Raw genomic sequence first — 25,422 nt, forward strand, 5'->3', positions numbered from 1 at the left:
TAGGTTCCCAATTGACTTGGGAAGAGTCATCCAGGTGGAGCTGGCAAGATGAATATGAAGGGAATGGAAGGCGGCTGAGTACTATTTTACCAAAGACTCATTGTGTTCCAGCTGGGCCCACCTCTGAAGTGAGGAAAGGTTGGTATGGGTGAGAAGAATAAAGACCAGAAAAGCAAAGGTGCTGTTCATACTCCCAGGACCCCAACCATCTCAACTAGTCTCACTTCAGTTACTCTTGGTAGGTCCTTGAAAGAAGACCAAAACAACCAAGATTGCTATCATGATTAGATATTTATTGAGTACCAAAAGAGTATGAGAACACTAGTGCAGGGTAGAACTGAACTCTGGCTTGTTACATGACAATCTCAAAAGCTATCTGGCCCTAGAGAAAGGGAAGTGATCCTGGACTCATCTGGTGCACTGAGGTGGCAGAGCTGAGCCTCCTTCTGGTCTTCTGGTGGCAAGAGGCCAAAGGTGAGTGGTGTCTTGAGGCATGATGGCCAAGTCCTAGTGTTAGGGACACATCCCTCTGGTCTTTGGAGAGAAGAAGTGGAAGCCCCAGGCAGGGATACCAGAAGAGCCTAGGGCCTTACCCAGCAGCAGACCTGCTTGAGGTACTTATAGTAACTTCTTAAGCAAAGCCAGTTACTTCTAGGGGCCCTAATGTTGGCAAGGAAGACATGTTGCGCTATCCAGAAAGAAAGGTAGCAGGGAAGGGGGCCATGCAGAAGGCAGGGGCTGAATAGGCAAATATATCAGTAGGCCCTGGCCTAATAGGCATTTTTAGCAGAGTCTCTTTCTGTTGGTGGCCAGAAGCTCATAATCTGGGGGAACTGTGTGCAGCGGGTGAGTGTAGTCATTGTTGATCCGGGTGATGATCTGGGACTCCTGACTCAGGCAGCGTTCCTCAGAGTAGTCGTTGCCCAGAGTCCAGGAAGCTGGCTCTTCGCTGGAGCAGCCACTTGCAGAGATGGTCACCCTCATGGTTTCACCAGAGTCGTTGGCCTCCCTGGCATGCACCCTGTGGCCCAAGAGCCCACCACCCATGAGAAAGGACTTGAGTCCAGTACCCTGGTTTCCCACCATTCTGCCCCAGTTTTTGCCATCTGACCCTCAGGCTCTTGTCACCCAGGGATTCTTGGAATGGAGGGCTAGTGGACCTAAGTTATCCTGTGTGTTTTGTGGGCTAGGACAGAACCTCAGGAGGTGCTTCAGAGAGGTAAGAAAGCTGTGCCCTGACCCTGAAGGCATCTGGCCTTAGGATTGGGTCTGTGCCAAACCTCCTTTCCTCCATGCCAGTGACCAACAGAATTGAGGGGCAAGGAAGGGGTCAGAAGATGGAAGAGGAGAGGCTATCTTACCTGGCCACTTCATAGACATGCTCTAGAAAAGAAGGAGGAATCAGGTCAGAAGTCTCCACAGGGAGTGGACAAGGACCAAGCATGGACCCCGGATACCAGTAAAAAGGTGAGGGAAAGGGAGACAGAGAGGGAAATCTCAATATGTCTCAGCTTTCCAACAACTTGGAGGTATTGGGAAGGTAAGTTGAAACACAGGGATGCAGATTTCTCAGGGAAAGGAAGAGGAAGCACACTTGGCCACTGTCCTCTTTAGCATACTCTGGCTCAGTTGCTGGAGCAGTTGCTTGGTATGGTTGGGGAAGGGACCCAGGAATCTTGCCAAAGATTCCCGGGGAGTTCTTGTGGGAAACTTGGCAGCCAAGCCAAAGCCCAGGCAGGAGGTGCTGAATTAGTCTGATGTCATGGACCATTGTCTAAGCTATTCCCAAATGCACTGATCCCCACTCTGCACCCAGGAAAGGTCCTGGAATAGGCCACCATTGCTCCCTAGTGTCTGTGGAGGAGAAGTATCTACATTCTATGCAAGCCTAAAGACTCTATAGCCTGGTACAAAGATGGATGTCTCTTGGTACTGCCCTCTAGGGGTTTATAATCTTTCAGGGATGCAGCTGGGAATGAGTGCATTAAACAACAACAAAGCAAACACGACATGCTACAGGCCTTCTGCCTTGTGATAGAGCCCTGTATTTCCATGTCTTATCTCCTCCATTGGTCTAGTAGCTCCTATACTGAAGGGGTTGTGTCTTTTTCATTTCTATATGCTTAGCAACTGACTTGGGCGCTAAATAACTACATGTTAAATTTAATCGATACTTCAGCACTGTCTCTCTTATAGAGAGGTAGAAAATGGTAGTTCTTGGAAGGCAATCCAAGAAGGAAAAACATGTGAAGGTTTGAGGTGTACAGGCTATCTTTTTGACTCCAGTGACTGTAAGGGAAAATAGGTATAAGGAAGTGGTGGGAGTTGAGAAGATAGACTAGAACTACATCACAGAAGGATTTGAATGGAATGCTATATTTTAACCTCTATCTCCTGGACCATGAAGAGCCCTGGAGGGTTTTTGAGAGGGAAATAATCTAATACAGTTACCGTTTATACCCAGTCTCATTGAGATTATGATGAATGTTTTCCTTTTAGTACCCCTGGGATTTGTGGTCACTTGAGGTATCTCCACACCCACGTTTAGCCTCCTGGGTCATAGCCATGCTAACTGGCCAAGACCAGAACTTATAGTTGAGACCTGGGAGAAGGAGATACCCAAGACTCCCTTTTCTTCTTTTGTTGAAGAGACCCATGTGGAAAACAGGCTATTTGGGAGCAGGAGCTACTACAAGGAAGAGACACACTAATGCTAGGTAAAATGGCAAGTGCAGCAGGCATTGAGATATAGCTAGATTTTACTTAGAAATAAACGTCCAAATTTTGTTTCCTCCTCTGTTGTCTCACAGTTGTTTAATTTCCCTGATAACTACATCTTCATTATATCACTCCTCTGATTAAAGATTTTTGGTGATTTTTAGTGCCTTTGCAAAGCCTAGAGAAGAAAGTCCACATTCCTTAGCTTGTCATTGAAGACCTTCTATAATCAGGAATGAATTTTCCTTTACCCCTCTATTTCCCCATTACTCAGCTACATGAATTTTCTTTATTGATGACTCCATTAAGCTTTTACACCCTTACTCATGTAGTTTCTCCTTCCTGGAATACTGCCTGCTTCCAAATTGTTTTCACCCTCCAAGACCTGGTCTAAGTCTCACCTCCTTATGAAAGCCCTTGCTAATTACTCCAGCCGTAACTGACTCTCCTCTCCTCTGGATCACTTTAGCCTTCATTGTCTTCTCCAAGCTTTGAGTCCATAGCCTTTAGTGCTATTTATTGTTATTCATAAACTCCATGCTTCTACCTTGAATCCCCTAAATAAACTGTAAGCAACTTGAGGCCAAGGATTACGTCTGCTTCTCTTGCATCTTCATTAGACAACCCATTAGAGGGATGGCTGTACTAGGCTGGATACCAAAAATTTGTGAATTAACTTCTATAAGTTGTATTGTCATTGTTGGCTTCTATGTCTCCCTGTACTCCTACTCTCACTCTCAAACTAGGCTGGGAGCTCTTTGAAGTGTCTGATACAGAGTTTATGCTCAACTATAGTGCCAGAATGAATGAATGAACAGGAGCCACCAGTCATACTCATCACTCACCCTGTTGGGACGTCTTCCGGCAGAGCATGATAGAAGCCATGGTGAAGACCACCATACAACACAAGGAGATGATGAGAATGATGGCAAACATAGGCAAGCCTTTTCCTAGAAGGCAAAACAAGACCAAGTATATCTGATTGGAAATGAGTCCAGAAACAGAAACTCCAAGGATCATCCCAGACCAGCCCATATCACTTCCTTTTCCATTTCCCAACTTTCTTAGCTAGCCAGAGAGACAAACAAAACCCCAGGCCCATGAGAAAGACTTGAGAAAGGCTAAAGACTCCAAGTATAAACAAATTTTTCCAGATCCACTGGTTGATGGCTGATTGGCCTGGGCATTTGAACTAGTCCTACATACTTTCCATGAGGCCAAGACAAGAGGTTTTCACCTTGTCTTAGAGGGAAGAAAGTAGTACTCTGACTTCCCAGCTTCACAAAAAATGCTACCTTATTGAGATTCTGGTCAATTATTTATAGCCACAAGGATTCTTTCCTTCACAATCTCTGGCCTAATACCCAGGTTTCTTTTTCCTCAAAACATGTTTCTACTGGGTCTCCTGGGTTACCCCCCCAAATCATGCCTACAAGCTGAAGGAAACCACTAGACTGGGCTTCCAATCCTGGATCTGTAATTTACTTGCTCTTTGACTGTGGTAGGCAGAATAATGGTCCTCCAAAGATGTTCACATCCAAATTCTCAGAACCTGTGAGTATGTTATTTTACATTGTAAAGAGGAATTAAAGTTGCAGATAGACTTAAAGGTGCTATTTAGCTGACATTGAGATGGGGAGATTATCTCGAATTATCTGGAAGGGCTAATTGTAATCACAAGGGTCCTTTAAAAGTGGAAGAGGGGTACATAAGAGGAGGTCAGAGTCAGAAAGAGATCTGAGGATGCTACATTGCTAGTTTTGGAAATGGTGGATGAAGGCCAAGAGCCAAAGAATGTGGCTAGCCTCTTGAAGCCAGAAAGGACAAAGAATTTCATTCTCCCCCAAAACCTCCAGAAAGAATACAACCATGCTGACACCCTGATTTTAGCCTAGTGTACCAGACTTCTGAACTCTAGAAGTAAAGGACAATACATTTGTGTTATTTTAAGACACTAAATTTAGGGTAATTTCTATAGCAGTAACAGAAAATAAATACAGTGGCCTTAGTCAAATTCTTGATTAGGCCTTAGTTTTTCCATAAGTTCAATGAAAAGATTGGAGGATGTCTAATGTATTGTAAGCACAATATTCTGAATCTAGGGGGAGAGATCAGGGAATAGGAAGGGGTAGGGAAAGGAACTCCAGTGCCCTTAGGATTAGCTTCTACAACTGGCTTTGTTTTACGATATCCCAAAATATTCTGTCCTAGAAATTTGGTATTTCTAGAAAATTGGTCCTCAGAGCTCTGATTGGAGCTGAGAGAACCAAAGCTATAAACTGATAGAGATCACAGGAATAATCTCTCTTGAAGTGAGTCAAATAGTGAAAAGCTTGATAGACAATGTAGGACACAAACCCGACATCTGAGAATTTCCATTTCTCCCACGGTAATCTTCTCATCCTACCAAACCAACTTTCCAAGAGGGATCTTCTAACCTCCCTTCTCCTATTGGATATTGCCCTGGAAGAGGCACGGAATTATGGAAGCCTTCAAGTCAAATGTGACAATGCAAAGGTGGCACACAGAACAGGTTTGTACTATGCCAGGAGATAGCCAAGAAGCTCTGCAATCAGGAAGGGAGAAGTACAGGGGCATTAAGAAGTCCACCCTCAATGATACACAGCCAGAGGATGAGACCAGGAGTGATAGTCATCAAACTATTTAGCCCCAACCAATGAAAACAGATGCCTACTGTCGACCTGGAGTCTTAGAGGTCCCCTACTATACTAGGCACCAACACTTTTGTTGCAGGACCATGGAGTGGTCTGGAGAGTTCTGAGGGATAGACCAGGGAAGCCAAGGTGATAATGGAGAGGTCAGTGCTTAAACAAAGCAAATAATTATCGACTAGTATAAGAATATTTTATCGTTTCAATCACTGCAGTCATACCAGCGAATACCAGCTGACTATCAGCTCCAGGTGAAACATAAAACACTTTCTTTTTGGGGTTTGTATCTCTGAGACTGTGACTTAGGTATCTTTGAGACTTTGGAGGAGTCATAAATCAGCTGCAAGCTGCTTGGTGGGCCCTAGTGAAGATCTCAAGTAATGAGGGTCTGCTGTTACCATTACTTGGTCAAATGCCCATCTCCCTGGGAGACTTGGCTGAGGTCATGGTCTCATTCTTATTCTTTCTTAGAATGTTTGGGAAGCATATAACTATGACAACAGAGAAACAGCTAAGGACATGTATACCATTCCCCTTAACTCCACTCTGACTTTGCTCATCCTTGGATCTGTATCTCTTCTTCTCCATCCCACCCACACCGCACCTCTGGGGACTTTGACCACTGCCTGGCACATAGCAAGTAATGGTTTGTAGAGTTGAATGCCATAGAACAGCGTATACAGTAGGAAGTTTCAGTTGCAAAGTTCACAGCCAAGATGGAAGGATAGAAATTCTGGCATTGCTCTTACCTGACCCAGCACTGGTCTCCCCAAGATAGCCATCCACTTCAGTGGTCCAGCTCCAGGATGGGTTTACTATAGATGTTGCAACAACAATAGGGTATTAAGATCAGAGGCCTCTCTTCTAGCCAGGAACTGTGAGGTGGAGGGGGTTGAAAATGTTGGGGTCCTTCTCTAGGCATCTGTGCTGAGCTTTCCAGAATTCTTGGCCATGTCATTGACCACTAGTACTATGAGATGAGTTATAGTGTCTTACCACTGGTGGTGGAAAGAGGGCACATAGAGGGGAGGCAACATACCCAAAGTCCCACAGCTAGTTAGACTGGGGCAGAGATCACAGTTTTCTCTTTTCCCACTCTTACCATGGGACTATTCTAACTCTCTCCTTCCTTTTGTGTCAAAATTTTCATGAAAAGTTTCACTTCTTCACGATACATAAATCCTTGCTCTCTCTCTTTTATTTCCATTTCTTTATTATGTTCTCTCTGCAGAAACTAGTGACTTCTTGTTGCCCATCTAATGGCATTGTCTTCTTCCCTTGGGTTCCACGACACCATTTCATACCTCTCCTACTAGAGCAGAACTCTAGTAAAACTCACCTTCCAAAGGGGATTGCATGGTTGTAGGTGCTTCAGTTTTGGTCTTGAGTATCTTTGAAGAGTCTGAAAGGAAAAGCAAGCCCAGTCAAGGGCTCTGGCACACTTGAGTGAACGGTTGACTGTCCTAGGGAAATTGAGAAGTAAGTGAAGTGTTGGACCTATATCAACACTTCTCTCATGATACTGGAAAGTTGTGTGTTACTTGTTCTTCATTCACATCATTATAAGGCAGGATTGTTAACCCAGGGTTCACAGACTCCCAATGAATGTATAGCCAGATTTCAGAGGATCTTTCAACTCAGATGGCAAAAACGTATTTTGTCCTCACTAACTTTTAACTGAAATTTAGCTATTCATTCTCTTGAGAGGGACTTTGGAAGTATAAAGAAGGTGACTGTGGGTAATTTCAGTGGAAATGGTAGAGCAATGACTTCCAAATATTCAAGTCTTCACTAAAGCAATGAAATAACTAGCAATATTTTTCATAATCGAGTTTTTTTTCAGAATTTGAGAAATTAGTCAAAGATTTGTAGAAGAAAAACACCCTAGTCTTGTTAAGATCAGCAGTTTTGTGGCATGTTAACTCACCTAGCCCCATCATCCCTCCCCAGGCCTGTAGTAACCTTGAAAATAAACTCCATCCCAGGTACTGGAGTAAGCAGAACAGATTTAATTCCCAAGCAATTGTCATTATTTGACCTGTGTGGAGGTTCCCTGAAAGACCTGACTCAAAAGGCTTGTCTTTATTAGTCACTCAGTGCTAAAACTTTCCTTGGGGAGGGGGGAGTATTTGTCACATCACTGCCTGAGGCAATGGATAACAGTTGAGGGAAACATGAGACTAACCAAAAATTTAAAAGGAAAAAATGAGGAATGAGATGTCCATAGGGACTTTGAAAAGCTCTGACACATTTTTAGGAATCTAGAAGGCCACAGACATGCATAGGGCTGTATGCACACTCAGGAAAGACACGAGAAGGTAATAATCTCTTACCTCTGGCTAGCCTTGAGGCTTTGTATAAGCATGAAGTGAAGGCTATGGCACAGTTACAAACTGCCTGGGTGAGTGTTGAAGATATATTTCTACAGGCAACAGATCCCTTTAGTAAAGACAGAGATTCATTGGTTCTCAGTATTTAAGAAAATCCCTATTCAACCATTAACTAGCCACTAAGTTAACAAAGTAGGGACTTCAAGTGGCCATCTATGACAAAGAATACAGAAGACTATACAAAATTAGTTCAGAAAAGTCACTAAACAAATGACAACTAGTACAACAAGCATTGCCAACAAGCCCTAGAGAGAGAGAAGGAAAGTTAGATCTCCAGAGTTGCCAAATTATATTATTTAAAAAGTCCAGAGGCCATCCTTGTTGCACAGTGCTTAACTTCATACATTCCTTTTCAGTGGCCTGGGGTTCACCAGTTCGGATCCTGGGTGTGGACCTATGGTTTGTCAAGCCATGCTGTGGCAGGTGTCCCACATAGAATAGAGGAAGATGGGCATGGATGTTAGCACAGGGCCAGTCTTCCTCAGCAAAAAAGAGGAGGATTGCCAGAAGATGTTAGCTCAGGGCTAATCTTCCTCAAAAAAAAAAAAAAGTCCAGTTTTCAACAAAAATATGAGATATGCAAAGAAATTAGAAAGTATAGCCCACAAACACATAAAAAAGCAATGAATAGAAACTGTCCTTGAGGAAACACAGATATTGGACTTACTAGATAAAGATTTTAAATCAATTATTTTAAATATGTTCAAGAAACTAAAGGAAAACATGTCTAAAGAACTAAGAGAGTGAGGATAATTCAAACCAAATAGAGAATGTTGATAAAGAGACAGAAATTATAAAACAGGAACCAACTAGAAATACTGGAGACGAAAAGTACAATAACTGAAAAGAAAAATCACTAGAGGGAAGAAAAATTCACTAGAGCAGATTTAAGCAAGCAAAAGAATCAGTAAATGTGAAGATATGACAATTGAAATTAGCCAATTAGAGGAACAGAAAGGAAAATGAATAAAGAAAAATGATCAGCACCTCAGAGACCTGTGGGACACCATCAAGTGTACCACCATATATGTAATGAGAGTCCTAGAAGGAGAGGATAGAGAAGAGCAGACAGAATAATTGAAGAAATAATGTCAAAAAACATTCCAACATAGTGAAAATCATTAACCTGCAAGTACAAGAAGCTCAATGAATCCCAAGTAAGAAAAATTTAAAAATATCCACATCTGGACATGTAATCAAAAGCGAAAGTCAAAGAGAGAATTTTGAAAGCAGTGAGAGAGAAGCAAGTCATCATGTACAAGGAATTCTTAGATTAATAGCTGATTTCTCATTGGAAACAATAGAAGCCATAAGGCAGTGAGATGACAATTCAAAGTACTGAAACAAATTCCTACCAAATAAGAATTTTCTATTTAGCAAACGTCCAAAAATGAAGGAGAAATTAAGGCATTCCAAAATAAACAATAACAAGGAGAGTTTGTCAGCAGTAGATATGCTCTATCAGAAATCTTAAAAGGAATTCTTCAGACTGAAATGAAAAGACTCTAGAGAATAGCTTGAATCAATGTGAAGAAATAAAGCACCAGTAAAGATAACTACATCTGTAAACATAGAGAGTACAAATGCATTTTTTGTTTGTAACTCCCTTTCTTGTACTTGGTTAGAAAGACAACTAAATAAATCAATAATTATAAGTCTATGTTGATGTGATTATAATGTGTAAAGATGCATTTTGTTACAATAACAGCATAAAGGAGGGGAAATGGAGCTATATAGAAATAAAATTTTTATATACTATTGAAATTCAGTTGGTATGAATCCTTACTAGATTTTAGTAAATTAAGGATCAGGGGCCAGCCCATGGCCAAGTGGTTAAGTTTGCACGCTCCACTTCAGTGGCCTGGGGTTTCACCAGTTTGGATCCCTGGCACAGACATGACACCACTCGTCAGGCCATGCTGAGGCAGCATCCCACACAGCATAGCCAGAGGCACTCACAACTAGAATACACAACTATGTATTTGGGGGCTTTGGGGAGAAGAAAAACATAATTGGCAACAGTTCTTAGCTCAGGTGCCAATCTTTAAAAAAAAAATCAATCATAATCACAAGGGCAAACACCAAGAAAATAACTAAAACATACAGTAGAAGAAATAACAAAAGAATTACGTGGTACATGAGAAAATATCCGTTTAACACCAAAGACAACAGTAATGAAGCAACAGAGTAATAAGAGAGAAAAAATATATAGAAAAACAATAGCAAATTGGCAGACATAAATCCTCCCTTATGAGCAATTATATTAAATGTAAATAGATTAAGTTCTCAAATTTAAAGGCAGAGATTTGCAGAATGGATATGAAAACATAATTCAACTACATGCTAGGTATACTTAGGCTTCAAAGATAACAAATGGTTTGAAAGTTTAAGGATATAAAAAGATATACCATGCAAATAGTAACCCAAATGACCTGGAGTGGCTATACTAATATCCCACAAAATAGACTTAAGAGAAAATTATTACTGGAGACAAAGAAAGACATTTTATAATTATAAAAGCATCAATACATCAAGAAGATACTACAATTTTAAACATACAGTCTCCTAACAGTAGAACCCCAAAATGCATAAAATAAAAAATGGCAGCATTTTAGGGAGAAATAGATCATTTAACAATAATGATTTGAGACTTCAATACTCCAATTTCAATTATTGATAGAACAACTAGACAAAAAATTATCAAGGAAACTTAAGACTTGAACAGCACTGCCAACAAAATGGACATAGTAGACATATACAGAACACTCCACACAAGGGTGGCAGATTACATATCCTTCTCATGTACATATGGAAAATTATCCAGAATAGACCATATGTTAGGCTATAAAATAACACTATGTGAATTTGAAACAATTGAAATAATGTAAATTGTGTTCTCCAACCACAATGAAATGAGACTAGAAATACATAACAGAAGGAAATTAGGGAAATTCACAAATACGTGGAAATCAAACAACTCCTAAATAATCAATGGGTTAAATAAGAAATCATTAGGAAATTAGGAAATACTTTGAGATAAAAACACAGCATACCAAAACTTATTGAATGCGGTGAAGGCAATGCTCAGGGGAAAATTATAGCTGTAAATACCTACTCCAAAAGGTAAAAAAGATCTCAAATCAATAGCCCACTCTTTTACCTTAAAAAGAAAACTAGAAAGAGAAGAGCAAACTAAACAGAAAACAAACAGAAGGACGAAAATAAAGATTTAGCAGAGATAAATGAAATAGTAAATAGAAATCAATAGAGAAAGTCAACAAAACCATAATTTCGTTATGGGGAAAGATCAATGTAATTGACCATCCTCTAGCTAGACCAACCCAGGAAAAAAAAAGACAATTAAAATTACCAAAGTCTTTAATGAAATGAGACATTCCTATTTACCTTGTAGAAATAAAAAGAATTATAAGGGAATACTATGAACAACTGTAAGACAATAATTAGCTAAGATGTAAAAGACAAATTTCTAGAAATTCACAAACTACTGAAATTAACTGAAGAAGAAATAGAAATCTGTCTAAGCAGAGTTTCAACAAGTAAAAAGATTGGATTGCTAATCAAACAACTTCCCTCTAAGTAAGGGCTACACCCAGGTGGCTTCACTGGTGAGTTCTACCAAGGATTTAAAAAACTTCATACCAATTCTGTACTAATTCTTTCCAAAAAATAGGTGAGGTAACACTTCCCAACTCAGTACATGAGACCCGTACTATCCTTATACAAAAGCAGATAAAGACATCAAAAGGAAAGAAAACTAAGAACCAATATCCCTTATGAATATAGACACAAAAGTCCTTAACAAAATACTAGCATGCCAAATCCAGCAACACGTTAAAAAGATTATGCACCCATGACCAAGTAGAGTTTATCCCAGGAATGCAAGATTGGTTCAACATAAGAAAATGAATCAATGTAATACACTATTAATAGAATAAAGGAGACAAAAAGAATACTATCATCTCAATAGATACAGAAAATGCACTGGACACAATCTAACACCCTTTCATTATAAAAACACTCAAGAAACTGGGAATAAAGCGAAGTTTCTCAGCCTGATAAACAGCATATACCAAAAACCCACAGCTAATATCATACTTAATGGTGAAAGACAGAATCCTTTTCCTGTAAGATCAGAAACTATATAAAGATGTCCACTCTTGCCATGCCTATTCACCATTGTACTGTAGTTATTAGCCAAACCAATTATGCCAGCAAAAGAAATAAATAGCATCCAGATTGGAAAGTAAGAAGCAAAATTAGTTCTATTTTAAGATGACATAACAATATATAGAAAATTCTAAAGAATCCATAAAACAATGATCAGAGCTAATGAGTTTAACAAAGTTATAGGATATAAGATCAATATATAAATATCAGTTGTATTTCTCTACACTAGTGATAAACAATCCAAAAATGAAATTTTGAAAATAATTATGTTATACTAGCACCAAAAATAATAAAATACTTAGAAACCAATTTAACTAAAGAAGTGCAAGACTTGTACACTGAAAACCACAAGACATTGTTGAAAGAAGACCTAAATAACTGGAAAGACATCTCATGTTCATGGGTTGAAAGACTTAATATTGTTAAGATGGCAATACTGTCAAAAGCAATCTATAGAATCAACTCAATTACTATCAAAATCTCAATGACTTATATGCAGAAATGGAAAAGAAGATTCTAAATAGATCAATATAGATTTCTATGGAATTGTAAAGGATCTCGAATAGCCAAAACAATCTCGAAAGACAAAAAAATTGGTGGACTCATAATTACTAATTTCAAAACTTACTACAAAGCTATGGAAATCAAAACAGTGTAACAGTCAAAATATAATATCATTGAGAGTTCAGAAATAAATCCGTGTATCTTTGGTCATTGATATTTGACAAGAGTGTCAAGATCATTCAATGAGAAATCATGTTTTCTTCAACCAATGATGTTGGAACAATTGGATAGCAAATGAATAAAATTGAGCCCCTACCTCATGCCATACACAAAAATTAACTCAAAATGGATCAAAGACCTAAACGTAAGAGTTAAAACTATAAAACTCTTCAAAGAAAACAAGAGTAAAGCTTCATGACCTTGAGTTTGGTAGTGGATTCTTAGTTATGATACCAAAAGCACAAGCATCAAAAGAAAAAATAGATAAGTTGGACATCATCAAAATTAAAACCTTTGTACATCAAAGGACACTATCAAGAAAGCGAAAGGTGAGGCCAGCCCAGCAGTGTAGTGATTAAGTTCGTGTGCTCTTGTTTGGGGCCCAGAGTTTGTGGGTTCAAATCCCTGGCACGGACCTATGCACCACTCATCAAGATACGCTGAGGCAGCGTCCCACATACAAAAAAATAGAGAAAGATTGTCACGGATCTCAGCTCAGCGACAATCTTCCTCAAGCAAAAAGAGGAAGGATTCACAACAGATGTTGGATCAGGGCCAATCTTCCTTACCAATAAAAAGAAAGTGAAAGGCAACTTATAGAATGGGAGGAAATATTTCCAAATAATGTATCTGAAAAGGGTCTAGTATTTAGAATATATAAAGAATTCTTACAACTCAACAATAAAAAGGCAAACAACCAAATTTAAAAATGTACAACGTATTTGAATAAGCAGTTCTCCAAATAAGAAAGACAAATGGACAATAAACATATGAAAAGATACTCAACATCATTAGTCATTAAGGACATACAAATTGTAACCACAACGAGATACCACTTGACACTCTCTGTGTGCAATAATTTAAAAAATAAAATAGAAAATAACAAGTTGGTGAGGATGTGGAGAAATTACAACCCTCATACATTGCTTGTGGGAATGTAAAATAGTGCAGCTAGATTGGGAAAGAGTTTGGCAGTTACTCAAAAAGTTAAACATAGTGACTATATGACCCAGTAATTCCACTCTTAGCCGTATATCCAAGAGAATTGAAAATGTATGTCCACAGGAAAACTTTCACATGATTGCTCATAGAAGCATTACTCAGAATAGCCAAAAAATAAAAACAACTCAAATGCCCATCGACTGATGAATAGTTAATAACGTGTTATATCCATGCAATGGAATATTATTTTGCAATAAAAATAATGAAATAGTGATACATGCTATGGCATGGATGAATTTTGGAAACACGCTAAGTGAAAGAAACCAGACACAAAAAGTCAAATATTCTATGGTTCAATTTATATGAAACATCCAGAATAGGTAAATTCATAGAGACAGAAAGCAGATTACTCATTTCTAGATGCTGGGGGAATGGGAAACTGAGAGTGACTGCTTAAGGGGTACAGAATTTCCTTTTGGGATGATTAAAATATGCTGGAATTAGATAATGGTGATGGTTGCACAGCCATATGAACCACTAAACTGTATACTTTAAAATCTTGAATTTTATAGTATGTGAAGTATATTTCAACAAAAAAAGATGTCAGTGAAAGATTAATAGAATTTCGTTAGGTTAAGAAAGAGGAAGAACATTGTAGGCAGAGGAAACAGCATTTTATGTTTCAGATGTGGAGAGGCATGTTAGATGATAAGGCTGGATACATAGACTGGGGACAGACTAAGGGAGTTTAGGCTTTGTTCTTTGATAGAAGGGTCCATGGGGAGTAACAGAAAATTTCTGAGGAAGGAAGTAAACACTGCCCAATCTAAGTTTGAGAAAAATAATTCTGACAGCATGGTGGAGGTTTTGAAGGTTAGGGAGTGGCATATATTGTCCACTCATTGACAAACATTCATTAAGTGTCTCCTATGCACTAGGCACTTTCCTGGACTATGGAGAACCAGTCATGGATTTTATATCTAGTGATATAAAATAGATATTCAATAAATGCTGAATAAGTTGATGGTTTGGTGAGGATTTATGGACATGTGGAGATCATTTAAAAGGCTATTGAAATTGTTCAGGAAAAAAGATGATGAAACTATGAGGGTCTGGGGAAAAAAGCTAGGAGCATAACAAGAGTTGATTCAGTAGTTGAATTCACAGTACTCGATGATTTTGATGATTGGCAGGTGAAGAAGAGGGAGGAATCAAAAATATTGCTGAATCTTCTAACAGCTTTGAAGAGCTGGATTAGTGAGTAAAAGGTAAGTTCAGTTTTAGACAAGCAATATTAGAAGTGAAGCTGTCCAGAGGTAACTAGACATTTAGATCTAACACTCAAGAGGGAAATTAGGAATAAAATTATTGACTTGAGAGTAATCAGCCTAGAGGCCTTATTTGAAACCACAGAAGTGAATAAAATCATCTGATAAAATGCTATAGAGCTACAGGAAGAGAGCAATGAGAACTAAGTCTTTGAGAACATTTAAAATCATGGGATGAATGAAGGAAGAGCCAGCAAAGGGGTCTGAGAAGGATGAGTCAGATAGGTCTTAGGAGAGCCCAGAGATAATAGTGGTGTTGATACTAGTGGTTGAATGGGCTTTAAAGAGGAAGGAATGTTTAATAGGGTCAACTGCTACAGGGAAGTTGAGGAGGTCTTGGACTTTTGTGATGTGAAGGTCAGTGATGACTCCAGTGTACAAAGTTATGTTATAGTGAATTGGGAGGGACAGACAGGGGAAACCACCTTCTTTAGAAGGTTGGTAGTGGCCATAGAAGAGATATGAGGTGGCGGATGGGGAGAAAGATTTTTAAAAATAACATATATGTTATTTACATATATATATATATATATATATATAATAGGCTTGCATACATATATATATACGGATGTATTATACATACATGCATACATATATATTAGGCTTAAGTAGAAGATAATTGGTGAAGCAGGAAGTTGGAGTAGCTGAGGTTAAGAGCTCAGGTGGAAGGCTTGCTGTGGAGAGAAGAAAGGCACATCTTACTCTGAGCCAAGGGGGAATGGGCAGGGAAATGTCAAGGCAGAGAGGGTAGTTGATAGAATTCACATCTGAGGGGGGTCTGGATCTTCTCAGAGAAGGAGAAGGTGACCTCATCTGGGAGCAGGGCTGGGAGCCTGAAATAAGGTGGAAAGTGTTCTAAACAGCCGCTATAAGGAATGGCACAAAGATAAGCAAATTGATTGGCAAACAGCATGGGGACAGGCAGTGGCTGTCACAGAGCACGGAACTGAAATGGGAAGAATGCACCTCTGTGCTGTTTTTGTGAGCAGAGCTCAGCAGTCCAAGAGCATGGGCCAAGTCATGGCATACAGGGCTATCCCAGAACTGAGGAACAGCAAAGAGGATGAGGTGGAGGGATGAGGGGCTAAGTGCTATGTCGAGTAGAAATGAAAAGGAGACCAGACTTATGGGACCAAGTTGAGGTGGAGAAGGAGGCAGGTAGAGAAAGCCAAGAGAGAGTAGCTTGACTCAGAGAGCAGGGAAGGGTGGAAGGCTGAGAATTGACTTCTCTGGGCCCCAGTTTCTTTACCTGTCAGTAGAGGGCAATGGTGAGCACTGCCTAAGAGTTTAGTTGCCTGTAAGACTGGACTGTGATACGGGTTAGGTTGATTTATTATGGGCAAGGTCCTGTCCAGAAGGGCTAGGAACTAACTCATGGAAAGGTGAGAATGTTCAACTTGTCCCTCTATGAAGTACACATTTCTCGGACTTTCTGGTTATGCCTTGCTCTCTCTGCTTGACCAGATTGTCAATTCTCAGAGAGTTGCACCAGTGTCCACATAATTCCCTCAGAGTGAGTTTGCCCTTGTTCCTCAAAAACTATCAGACCAAAATGTACAGCACATACATCCTCACCACAATTCAACTTTGGGGAGCACATCTCTCCAGGCAAACACAAGAGTCTCAAACCAACCTCACTTTCCTAACCCAAGTGGTGAGAGCCAGTTTGCTCACTTTCCTTATGTAGAAGTACTCTCAGAGGATAGTAACTTTCAGGTGGCTCTGAGGATAATTCCCTAGAATCAATTCCAAACATGTTTGGGCAATGGCAGCCTTGTTGGAATAAGTGGCTTCCTTTCCAAGGAGATGTGTTAGAAGGCAACAAGACTTATTTGGACATATCAGTACTGGGTTGTTCATTTAAACCCCAGCCTTCATTCTTTAAGTACATGGTTTTTAGTGCTCCCAGGATAATGCTGTAGGAAATAGCCAAACCTTGATTAACCAGAGTCAATCTTCATCACGATCTCAACCAGAATCTGTATTTGGTTTTAGGAAGAAGGGAGGCAAATTTAAGGAAAGTATACAGAGATCTGGGCTTATTTCATAAAGCAAAACAAAACATAATCAAACAACAAAAAACTTCACCAAACAAAACAAAACGAAAACAAAGAGAGAAAACAAATAAAAAGGATTTCAAAGGGTTCCCAGAGCTAGTACAGATTCAGCCATGACAAACCATCAGACATAGCAGAAAGAGCATGAAATCTGAGTGCAAATCCCAACTTAAACTTTCTAGCTCCAAGACCCTGGGTGAGTAGATTTCCCTTTATGACTCTCAGTTTTCTCTTTTGTAAAAAGAGGTTAATGATAACCTATCTCATGAGATAGTTGTGGAATTTAATGAGAAGATGTGTGTCGAGTGCTTGTGCATTTTCTCTGGCAAATACTAGGTACCTAGTAAGTGTCACTTTTCCCTTTACCATCTTTGTCTACTTAATCTACAACATGACAGGCATTGTTCGCAATCCAGACTTTTTATTTCTTTGTGATTGTACAAGCCAGGACTCAACCCATAAACCTGTCTTCTCTGGAATAAGGACACTATACTGAGGTATCTCTGGTACAGTGTGATCTGTTGAAATACTCACCAGGAGAGAGGGTTGCTCACCTTTGACCACAAGCTTCACAATGTCACTGCGCTGCTCAGAGCCCACCCGGCCCTTAGCAGTACAGAAATAGGAGCCTGAGTTGGCCACCACTGCAGGCTTGAAGAGTAAGGTACTCAAGGCTGCTACTTTGATGGGTTCTTGGTTGTTAATCTGTTCCTTGTACCAAACATAACTGATGGGAGGAGAACCACGAGCTTGGCACTGAAGGCTAATCCTCATTCCTTGGGGCACTGTGAAGCCATAGCCACTGCCAGTTGTCACTGTGGGCTTGGAAACAGAGACTGCAAAGACAAGAGAGGAGGCTCTGGGAAGTTATAAGGATATGGGAACACAAGTCTGAGTCACTCTTGTTGGGTATAGGGTTATGTATATATCTGCAAAGGGAACTAAAATGGACTCAAGACTCAGGAAGGAAGAAGGGAATAGAACAATGTAAATAAAATACCATCCTTTGGAAGATTAGGTACTGTTTTCTATTATCTGGGGTTTTGGATTATCTATGGTTAAAAATAAACTGACTTTAAAAAAATAATATAGTTTTTTTAGGCTCAATTAGAGTTTTTGGACTATCTGCAGTTTTAGATTACCAGGGCCAGATCTTTGTAAAATTGTCAAGCCAGCAAAGCTTATCTTGGTTAACCTCTGCATCCCTTTCCCCAGAGCTTCTCTGTCAGCTATTGACTCTCCAATATCTTGATAATACATACTCATTTTTATGAGTTTTAAGACCCAGAGCCCAAGGAGGGCAACCAGGCTATGGATGCTGGAATTTATGGGACACTTGAATGAGCAGATATTTGAATGCCAGGAACCCTTCTCGAGACTTAAATTCTGCCATGAGAGTGATAATTCTGAGGATCCTCTGTCTGACCACTTCCTCTGATTAGTATATGTAACTGCAAAGAGATTGTGTACAGGTAAACAAAGGTCTCTGGGTTTCTCAGGATTTTCTAGGATTACAGTCCTCTATCAGATCTTTGCCTATCAGTGCTTTCCTACCCCTATAGTGACTCACGTTTCTGGACACGGAGCTCAATGATCTTATCTCTCACTACTTGGTTGCCATCAGGGTTATGCCAAGTGACTTCACACATGTAGTGGCTCCGGTCATCCATCTCCAGAGTATTCAGTTGGAGGGAAACATCTCCTGGAACTCCATGGTTCACATGCAGGCGGCCCCGGTACTTTGCTTGTTGGATATGGTCTCCAGAGGAGTCACGTAGGAAGATGGTGACTGGGTCTGAACCACGTTGTACCAACCACTTTACCAAGACTTGAGTGTAACCTTGCAGAGGACTATAGGTGCAGGGAATATTCACATCCCCTTTCCAAGGCCCTGTCACACTCTCAGGTGCTTCCAGGATGGGAAGACCTAAAGAGGGGGAACAGAGGAAGAAAGCAGACATAGACGGTACACTCACCTGGGAGCTAGGGTGGCAGTGGCAGGCCTCACTAGGCTTCTGAAAAACACTGCTTAACTTTCCTTCCATCATACTTTCAGATTCCCTGTGCCATTTTGTTCTCTGCCAGCATTCCCAACAATCAGAACCAGACCTCAGAAGGAAAGCCCTCAACATTTTTAGCTCTTGTGAATTTCAAGTCCTTTTCCAGTCACTGCATTGCTGTGAGGTGACCCTGGGTAAGTCACCTTCCACTATGGACGACCCATTTTATTCATCTATAATGTAGAAAGTTTGGATGGAATGATCTCTAAGGGTTCTTCAAACTCTGACTCATGGTTCTGTAAGTCAATGAAAATAACTTCTTTCAACATTTTCCAAAAGAGATGTGGGAACAAATGCTGAGCAGTTGAGTCTGGGCTATTTTATTGTATGTAATTATGTACCCAGAAAAATGTGGGGGCTGCAGGACTCAGAAAGAAAGGGCCAGCTGCACTGCTTAGTCCCTGTTGCTCCCTCAGAAAGCCTCAGTGATTGAGTCCTCAACCCTAAGCTCTTCTCCGGAAAAGAGGAAGGAGGCAGATAAAGAGCAATTCGAGGGTGGAAACTTGTGTGAGATGCATTCTTGTTTAAAAAAATCATCAGTTATTTTTAAGTTTGAAACCTGCACTTTGTAAGCGTTTTTTCTCTTTTCAATTTCTCTCCTTTCTTTGGTTATTTCTCTTTTTGTTTCTCTTAGTTGTCAGCAAAATTATACTGAAAAATTCTATCTTGAGGAAGAATGGAAAGGAAAAGATCTGGAGAGAAAAAGGATCTGAGTAAAATCCTAGAGCTGGCTGTGGTAGGGATGGTGGTAAGACCGAAAGAAGATTGCTCCTTGGCATGCTTGGATGGGAAACCCAGGGGGAAAATGTTGGGGATGTTGAGAGAGTCATCACCTTATATAAGAAATTTCCATCTATGAGCTCATATTTTGAGGGTTTTGTGTATTATTCAACTGGGGCCAGGAGTGAAGGATTGTTTAGTTAAAAAATATCTTTATGTGTCTCCTAGGAAGGGTGGTTTCAAAGTTAAGCTATTACTGAATAAAAGAATTTTGTGTAGCCCAGGATTCCCAGGCTTCAGTCAAAAAGATGTAAAGTGAGGTGGAAGAATGCTTTCTAGCTCCCAGAATGTATTGCCAAATACCAGGACTTCTATCAATGGGAAGACTATAGTCAAACTTCTGGCCTGTGCCTTCACCAGGGACTCTTAGAACATCACCAGCATATTTTGGCCAAGATAAAGCCTTGAGTAGAAAAGAATAAATCAACATGAATCCATGTCACTAAATCCACCACTTTCTGGAGAGCTTCAGATTGGGCAGGGAGCAGAAATTAGACCCACAAATGGGGGGATAATAGGGCCAGATTTTGGTTTGCTCTAAAAATGAACTTTATAATTAATCAGAGCTGACTATTGATGGACTAAGCTGTCTAGGAGAAGTTCTGAGCTTTGTTTAGGTCTTGGACAGCATTACCCTTTAAAGTCTCTTCCAATCCTAGGTGTTTCAGTGTTAATAGACTGTACTGGAAACAGAAGTTAAATAATTACACGATCTAGCTAGTGGCAAACTTTCACCAGATAGTGAGTTTCACTGTGCTATTGATAGTTCATGTCTCCATATGCATGCAGATAAAGCTTATAATTATCATGGAAACACATGCCCATACGTATGTTTGGTAATTTGCAAGCACAAACATACCAGCCTTAGCTCGACGAACACCATGTAAGCCTTTCAGTTTAATGTTCTCTTTCCCACTAATTTTCCTCCAACCCTCCCATATCTCCCTCCTCTCCTTTGATAAGAATTCTCATACTCCCCTCCTGGCCAATAAAGCAGCATTCTGCTGTGAGGACATCTGGAGCAGCTGAAAATGCCTTCATCTATGCATATGTATATCTTCCCTCTTATCTTAAAAGAGCTGCCAGGTCTGCCTCACGTTACCCTTCCTGAGAAATTCCTGGGGATTCTCACATAGCCCACTCTGATCTTTCCAGAACATGAACAGCCAATCCCAATTTTCCAATCTCAAAAGTCACTTCTAGAAGTATATCAGGCTTGACTCCTCCATCCAAGAATAGGGGCATGGGACAGAGTTAGTAACTAGACCTCCAAGAATGGTATTTTTTTCCCTTTTTACTTTTATTTCTTCCCCTCTCCTTCCTTCCTCCTTTCTTCCTTCTACCTATCCTTCCATATTACTCCTCTTCCTCCTCCTCCTTCTTCTTTTTCTTCTCTCCTCTTCCTCTTCCTTCTTCATTAGTAGCATAAAGAGAAAATGTATGATAGGCACAGGGCATCACACAAAAGAGAACATTGTATTGTTCCTCATGTACTCTGATCACCAAAGTGAAGGTAATTTCAGTAGCATTGACTTACACCTTCCAACTATCCCTGTGTTGCTCAGAGAGCCTAGAGGAACACTGACTGAGTAGGAGCACCTAGTGAGATCAACAGAATGGTAAGGGACTCCATGATGTAGTAAGAAGGATAATACAAATCTAAATCCAAAGTCTGCCTGACTGTATATCTGAGCTTCAGGTCATTATCAATAAAATGGAGACAATAATAAACCTTCCATAGAGGGTTATTGTGAAGATCAAATGAGCTCATAAGTGTGAAAGCATCTAGCATAGAGGCTGGCCTTCAGTAGGTGCTGGATAAATGCCAATCTTGCCCCACTCCTCAAGAGAAAATTCCCATATTTGTATTCATTCTTCTTATCCTGTAGAGTTCCTCAATATGTCATCCCCAGGGTAGACAGATTCATTAAGTTGTATTATAATCAGTCAGCTTTAATAATGACCTGAAGGAAAAATTAGCATGTGAGAAAGCAAGGAGCTAACCTTCCCAGCCTGATGGTTATGGGCAGGTAATCTGCCATCTCTGGATTGTAGGGCAGCCAGAGAGGGCAATGTAGCCTGTACCTCCAGCAACAGGGCTGGCTTGGCAGCCAATGTGAAATATTGGGTAAATTAAGCAATACTCTTGACTTTCCTGGAAGATTGGGTAGGGAAAATCAATTTCAGGAAAGCCCCACCTCCTTGGGGGGATGCTCTGCCCATTATGGACCCATGAAAACAACCAAATGGTGAAGTACTTGGTACAGCAGGGCTGGAACGTACTTTAAAAATGACTTAGTTGCATTATCTCATGATATATATGAGCAAGCTGAGGCCCAGAGAGAGAAAGATGCTTATCCAAAGTCACACATAGCAGGAGCAGAACTAGGCCTGGAGGCCTAGAATAAAGGCTTTCAGATGCTACACTGCTTTCTTACCTTCTTAGCTTATTAAACCACTAGCCACTGAAACTGAAACCGGCAAACCATTACCTGGGCCTACTTGACACGGTTTAAGGGATGTTATCCTAAGGCTGAATAATATCTCTCTGAATGCCTGGAAAAGAATTCTCCCATATGCTGGCTACTATCTGAAAAGCCTTTCCAAGAATTTCAGAGCCTTGCTCTTTTCCCACAGGGAAGGATTGAATTTCCTTCAAATATTGCCCTTCTTTAAGAGAAAGACGAGGGCTGGCCATTGATTCAAGAGGCTTTGTTGATAAAGAGTCTGACTTGAGAAAGAGAGGACAGTCCTGTGGTTTACTCTGGTCCTGGGACCTGGCCTTAGGAAAGCAAAGGTCTGAGGCCTGTGTGATGGTCCTAAAGAAAGGAAAGGCCTAGTTTTCTGGGTGTGGGCCCTTTTATAGGAGCCGTTCTGGGTCCCTTTTTGAATCTTTTTCCTCCCACCATCAGACAGAGGGTGAGAGCTTCTCATGAACCCACACTCCTGTGTCTGGCCTCTGTCTCTTTCTTGGGCTGCTTCCTGGATAGAGGATTAGCTTAGATAATAGGTGTTTATGTTTACAATGTTTATAAAATGCAAATGTTAGGACTTATTTTTATTATGCTTATTTCAACATGTGTCTTAGATCTGATAGCTGATTCTGGTTGCTAGAGGCTTTTTAGAAGTGAAGCCACAATCCTGCAGAGCTGTCCAGCTGGCAGAGCCCTTTATGGCCAGCCAAGCTGATCTCCTCACTGTACAGATGAGTTGGGGACACTGAGATCCAGGGAGAGGGAAGGTGTTACTGGCCATTCAGTGTGTCTTGAGCCTTAAGTCTATAATGTAAGACCCTCCACACAAATGGTGTAAAAGGCCTTACAGGCTGGGGAGGGAACAATACACATGTGAGTGCTCACATGCACACACATGATTCAAACTTAACATTTACAAAATGTTCCCCTGAGCCCCAATCCTGCCACTACAATTATCAGCTCAAACCAAAGGATATGGAAAAGATAGAGAAGCACACTCTTAAACTTGTTAGAGAAGGAAAATCTTGTAGTTGTACAAAAACCACTCTTCTTAAGGAGCATTAATTCTGCCACTAATGCTTTGTGGCCTGGAGCAAATTCTTTTCTCTCTCAGGTGACTTAATTTAGTATCACTTTTAGCTTTGAGATTCTAGAATTTGATGGATCACAGAGCCTCAGGATGGAGCAGCCTAATCTGAGTCAGCTATGAAAAGCTGAGTTATTTATGACCACACAAAGGATATCAAGCTAACACCCATGCAGTCTCTCCCTCTAAGGATATGGAACAAGCAAGGGAGCAGTAAGAACCCCTTTGCCTTATCTTGGACCTCACTTAGCTATTACTCAGACTGTTTTCTAAAAGGCTATCTCAATTCTCAGGGGTATAAATGAGGATGAATGAAGATCTAAAGAAATAATGTTTCTATGGGATAGTCATATCTCTTTTAGGATATGTGTCCAGCATTAGGCTCCCACAGATAGCGCAGACAAACTGGGCCATTTCCACAAGGAAGTGAGTTACCCTAGGAGGTGGTAAGAAACCAACTCTTGTGAAGACCAGTTGAAGGAGCCAGGGTTGTTTAGCTTGGAGAAGAGATGAGTCAAGGGGACATGATGTCTGTCCTTAGAACTCCAAAGTGCTGTTGCAGCCTAGAAAGAGTAGATATGTTCTGCGTGTCTACAAGAAACAAAGTTGGATCCTTTGGATGGGAGCTACATTCAAGGAATTTGGTTTAATACAAGGAAGAACTTTCTAACAACTGGAACTGCCCCTGGGCAGACTAGATGGTCTGGGGAAATAATGAACTCTCAGTCACTGGAAGTATGTGAACAGATATTCTGAGCACTTGTCCATAACAGTGAAAGATGGGTCTAGGTTACTTTTAAGGTCCCACCTAGCTCTTAGACAACATTCCTTCTTTGGGGGCTGTATATCTTAACAGATATCAAAGCCTGGAACCAGAGAGATTAAGGTATAATGGTAGAATTTCAGGTGAAAGACAGCAGGTGGAAGAGTGACTTGGGTGGTATTGGGCATCTTCTTAATGTCCCTGAGATATGACAAGTACTAGAAAATCATGTGTATGTTTTCCAAGAGAGGATCCTTTTCAATTTCTACCTAAACTTATTCCTGGCTTCTTCAGCAGGCTTCAACTACCTCCCTCCCTTTTACCCAAAGCTGAGAGAGTAACAAGAGACAATTCTCACCTACTCAACAGAAATAGACTTTCCTTAGTAGGCATTCAATCCCAACCTCCCAGTCTTTTGCCTGTGCCAGTAGTGGCAACCAGGCCCCCACTTGCTGCCTTACCATAGGTGACCACCGTTAGGTGGCCCAGGAGTAGGAGGCCCAGTAAGAGCCCCATTAAAGCCAGTGCCACTTCTGTTCCTTCTTCCAGTCTCCTGCTGTCAAAGAAGCTTGAACTCCTGATGGCTGCCAGCGTCTGTGCCTGCTTATTTCCCTTCCTTCCCTATATCTCTCACTGGGACTCCTAGTCCTACCTCACATTCCCCTTCCTTCCCTATTTCAGCACAAGTCATGTGAAGCACCCCCCCCCCGCCCCCTCGCTGCCTGGGGTTTGAGGTTCCAGGGTGAGTGAAGCAATTCTTCCCCCTGCTAGAATATTGATTTGACTTTCCCTGGAGCCAATAGGGCTTTCTGGTCTTTGATCTCCCATGTTGTGTTTATTTGGGATTTCCTCCACAAGGCACAGATGTTGGGGGAGGGCGACATTTGGGATGTTCTAGTTCCTCCAGTATGGGGGTATTTTCCTTTCTGGTGGGCCCAGGGAGAAGATATCAACTCTGCTGGTCTATGCAATATTCAGCAGTCATAGTGTTAACACTCGCCTGCTCAGGTTATGCAAATGAACAGACTGTTGAGGTGGGTGCTTGTGGGCTTTACAATATAAGATATTAAGTGTATAAAAGAGCTTTCTACACATCAATGCTTAAATAATTGCCAAGCTCATGGATAAGGCTGTTATGTAGGAATATACCCCCATAGTTTATATTGGGAAAGCACTTTGAATCACTTTCTCCAATAGCTTCACCTCTTTGATGGTAAGGGTTCCTACTAGTGCTCATAAG

The 25,422-nt window shown here is 40.7% G+C and overlaps 1 protein-coding gene across 3 annotated transcripts; it reads right to left on the reverse strand.

The window, feature by feature from the left end:
- Positions 1-272: 272 nt before the first annotated feature.
- VSIG4 (V-set and immunoglobulin domain containing 4) lies at positions 273-24,913 on the reverse strand. Of its 3 annotated transcripts, XM_070603354.1 has the most exons (9): positions 24,644-24,871; positions 18,589-18,945; positions 17,553-17,854; positions 7,724-7,829; positions 6,730-6,792; positions 6,140-6,205; positions 3,564-3,668; positions 1,362-1,383; positions 273-1,021 (listed from the first exon to the last, which is right to left on the reverse strand). In XM_070603354.1, the coding sequence occupies exons 1-9, from the start codon at positions 24,696-24,698 to the stop codon at positions 784-786; spliced, it is 1,314 nt and encodes a 437-aa protein (XP_070459455.1). In that variant the 5' UTR covers positions 24,699-24,871; the 3' UTR covers positions 273-783. The 3 variants fall into 3 exon arrangements, with proteins under 3 accessions (XP_070459455.1, XP_008527907.1, XP_070459456.1); XM_008529685.2 differs by lacking the exon at positions 7,724-7,829 and having other exon boundaries at positions 17,573-17,854; positions 24,644-24,913; XM_070603355.1 differs by lacking the exon at positions 1,362-1,383.
- Between the last annotated feature and the right edge of the window lie 509 nt (positions 24,914-25,422).

This window comes from Equus przewalskii, chromosome X, assembly GCF_037783145.1.
Source record: "Equus przewalskii isolate Varuska chromosome X, EquPr2, whole genome shotgun sequence".
Classification (NCBI taxonomy): domain Eukaryota; kingdom Metazoa; phylum Chordata; class Mammalia; order Perissodactyla; family Equidae; genus Equus; species Equus przewalskii.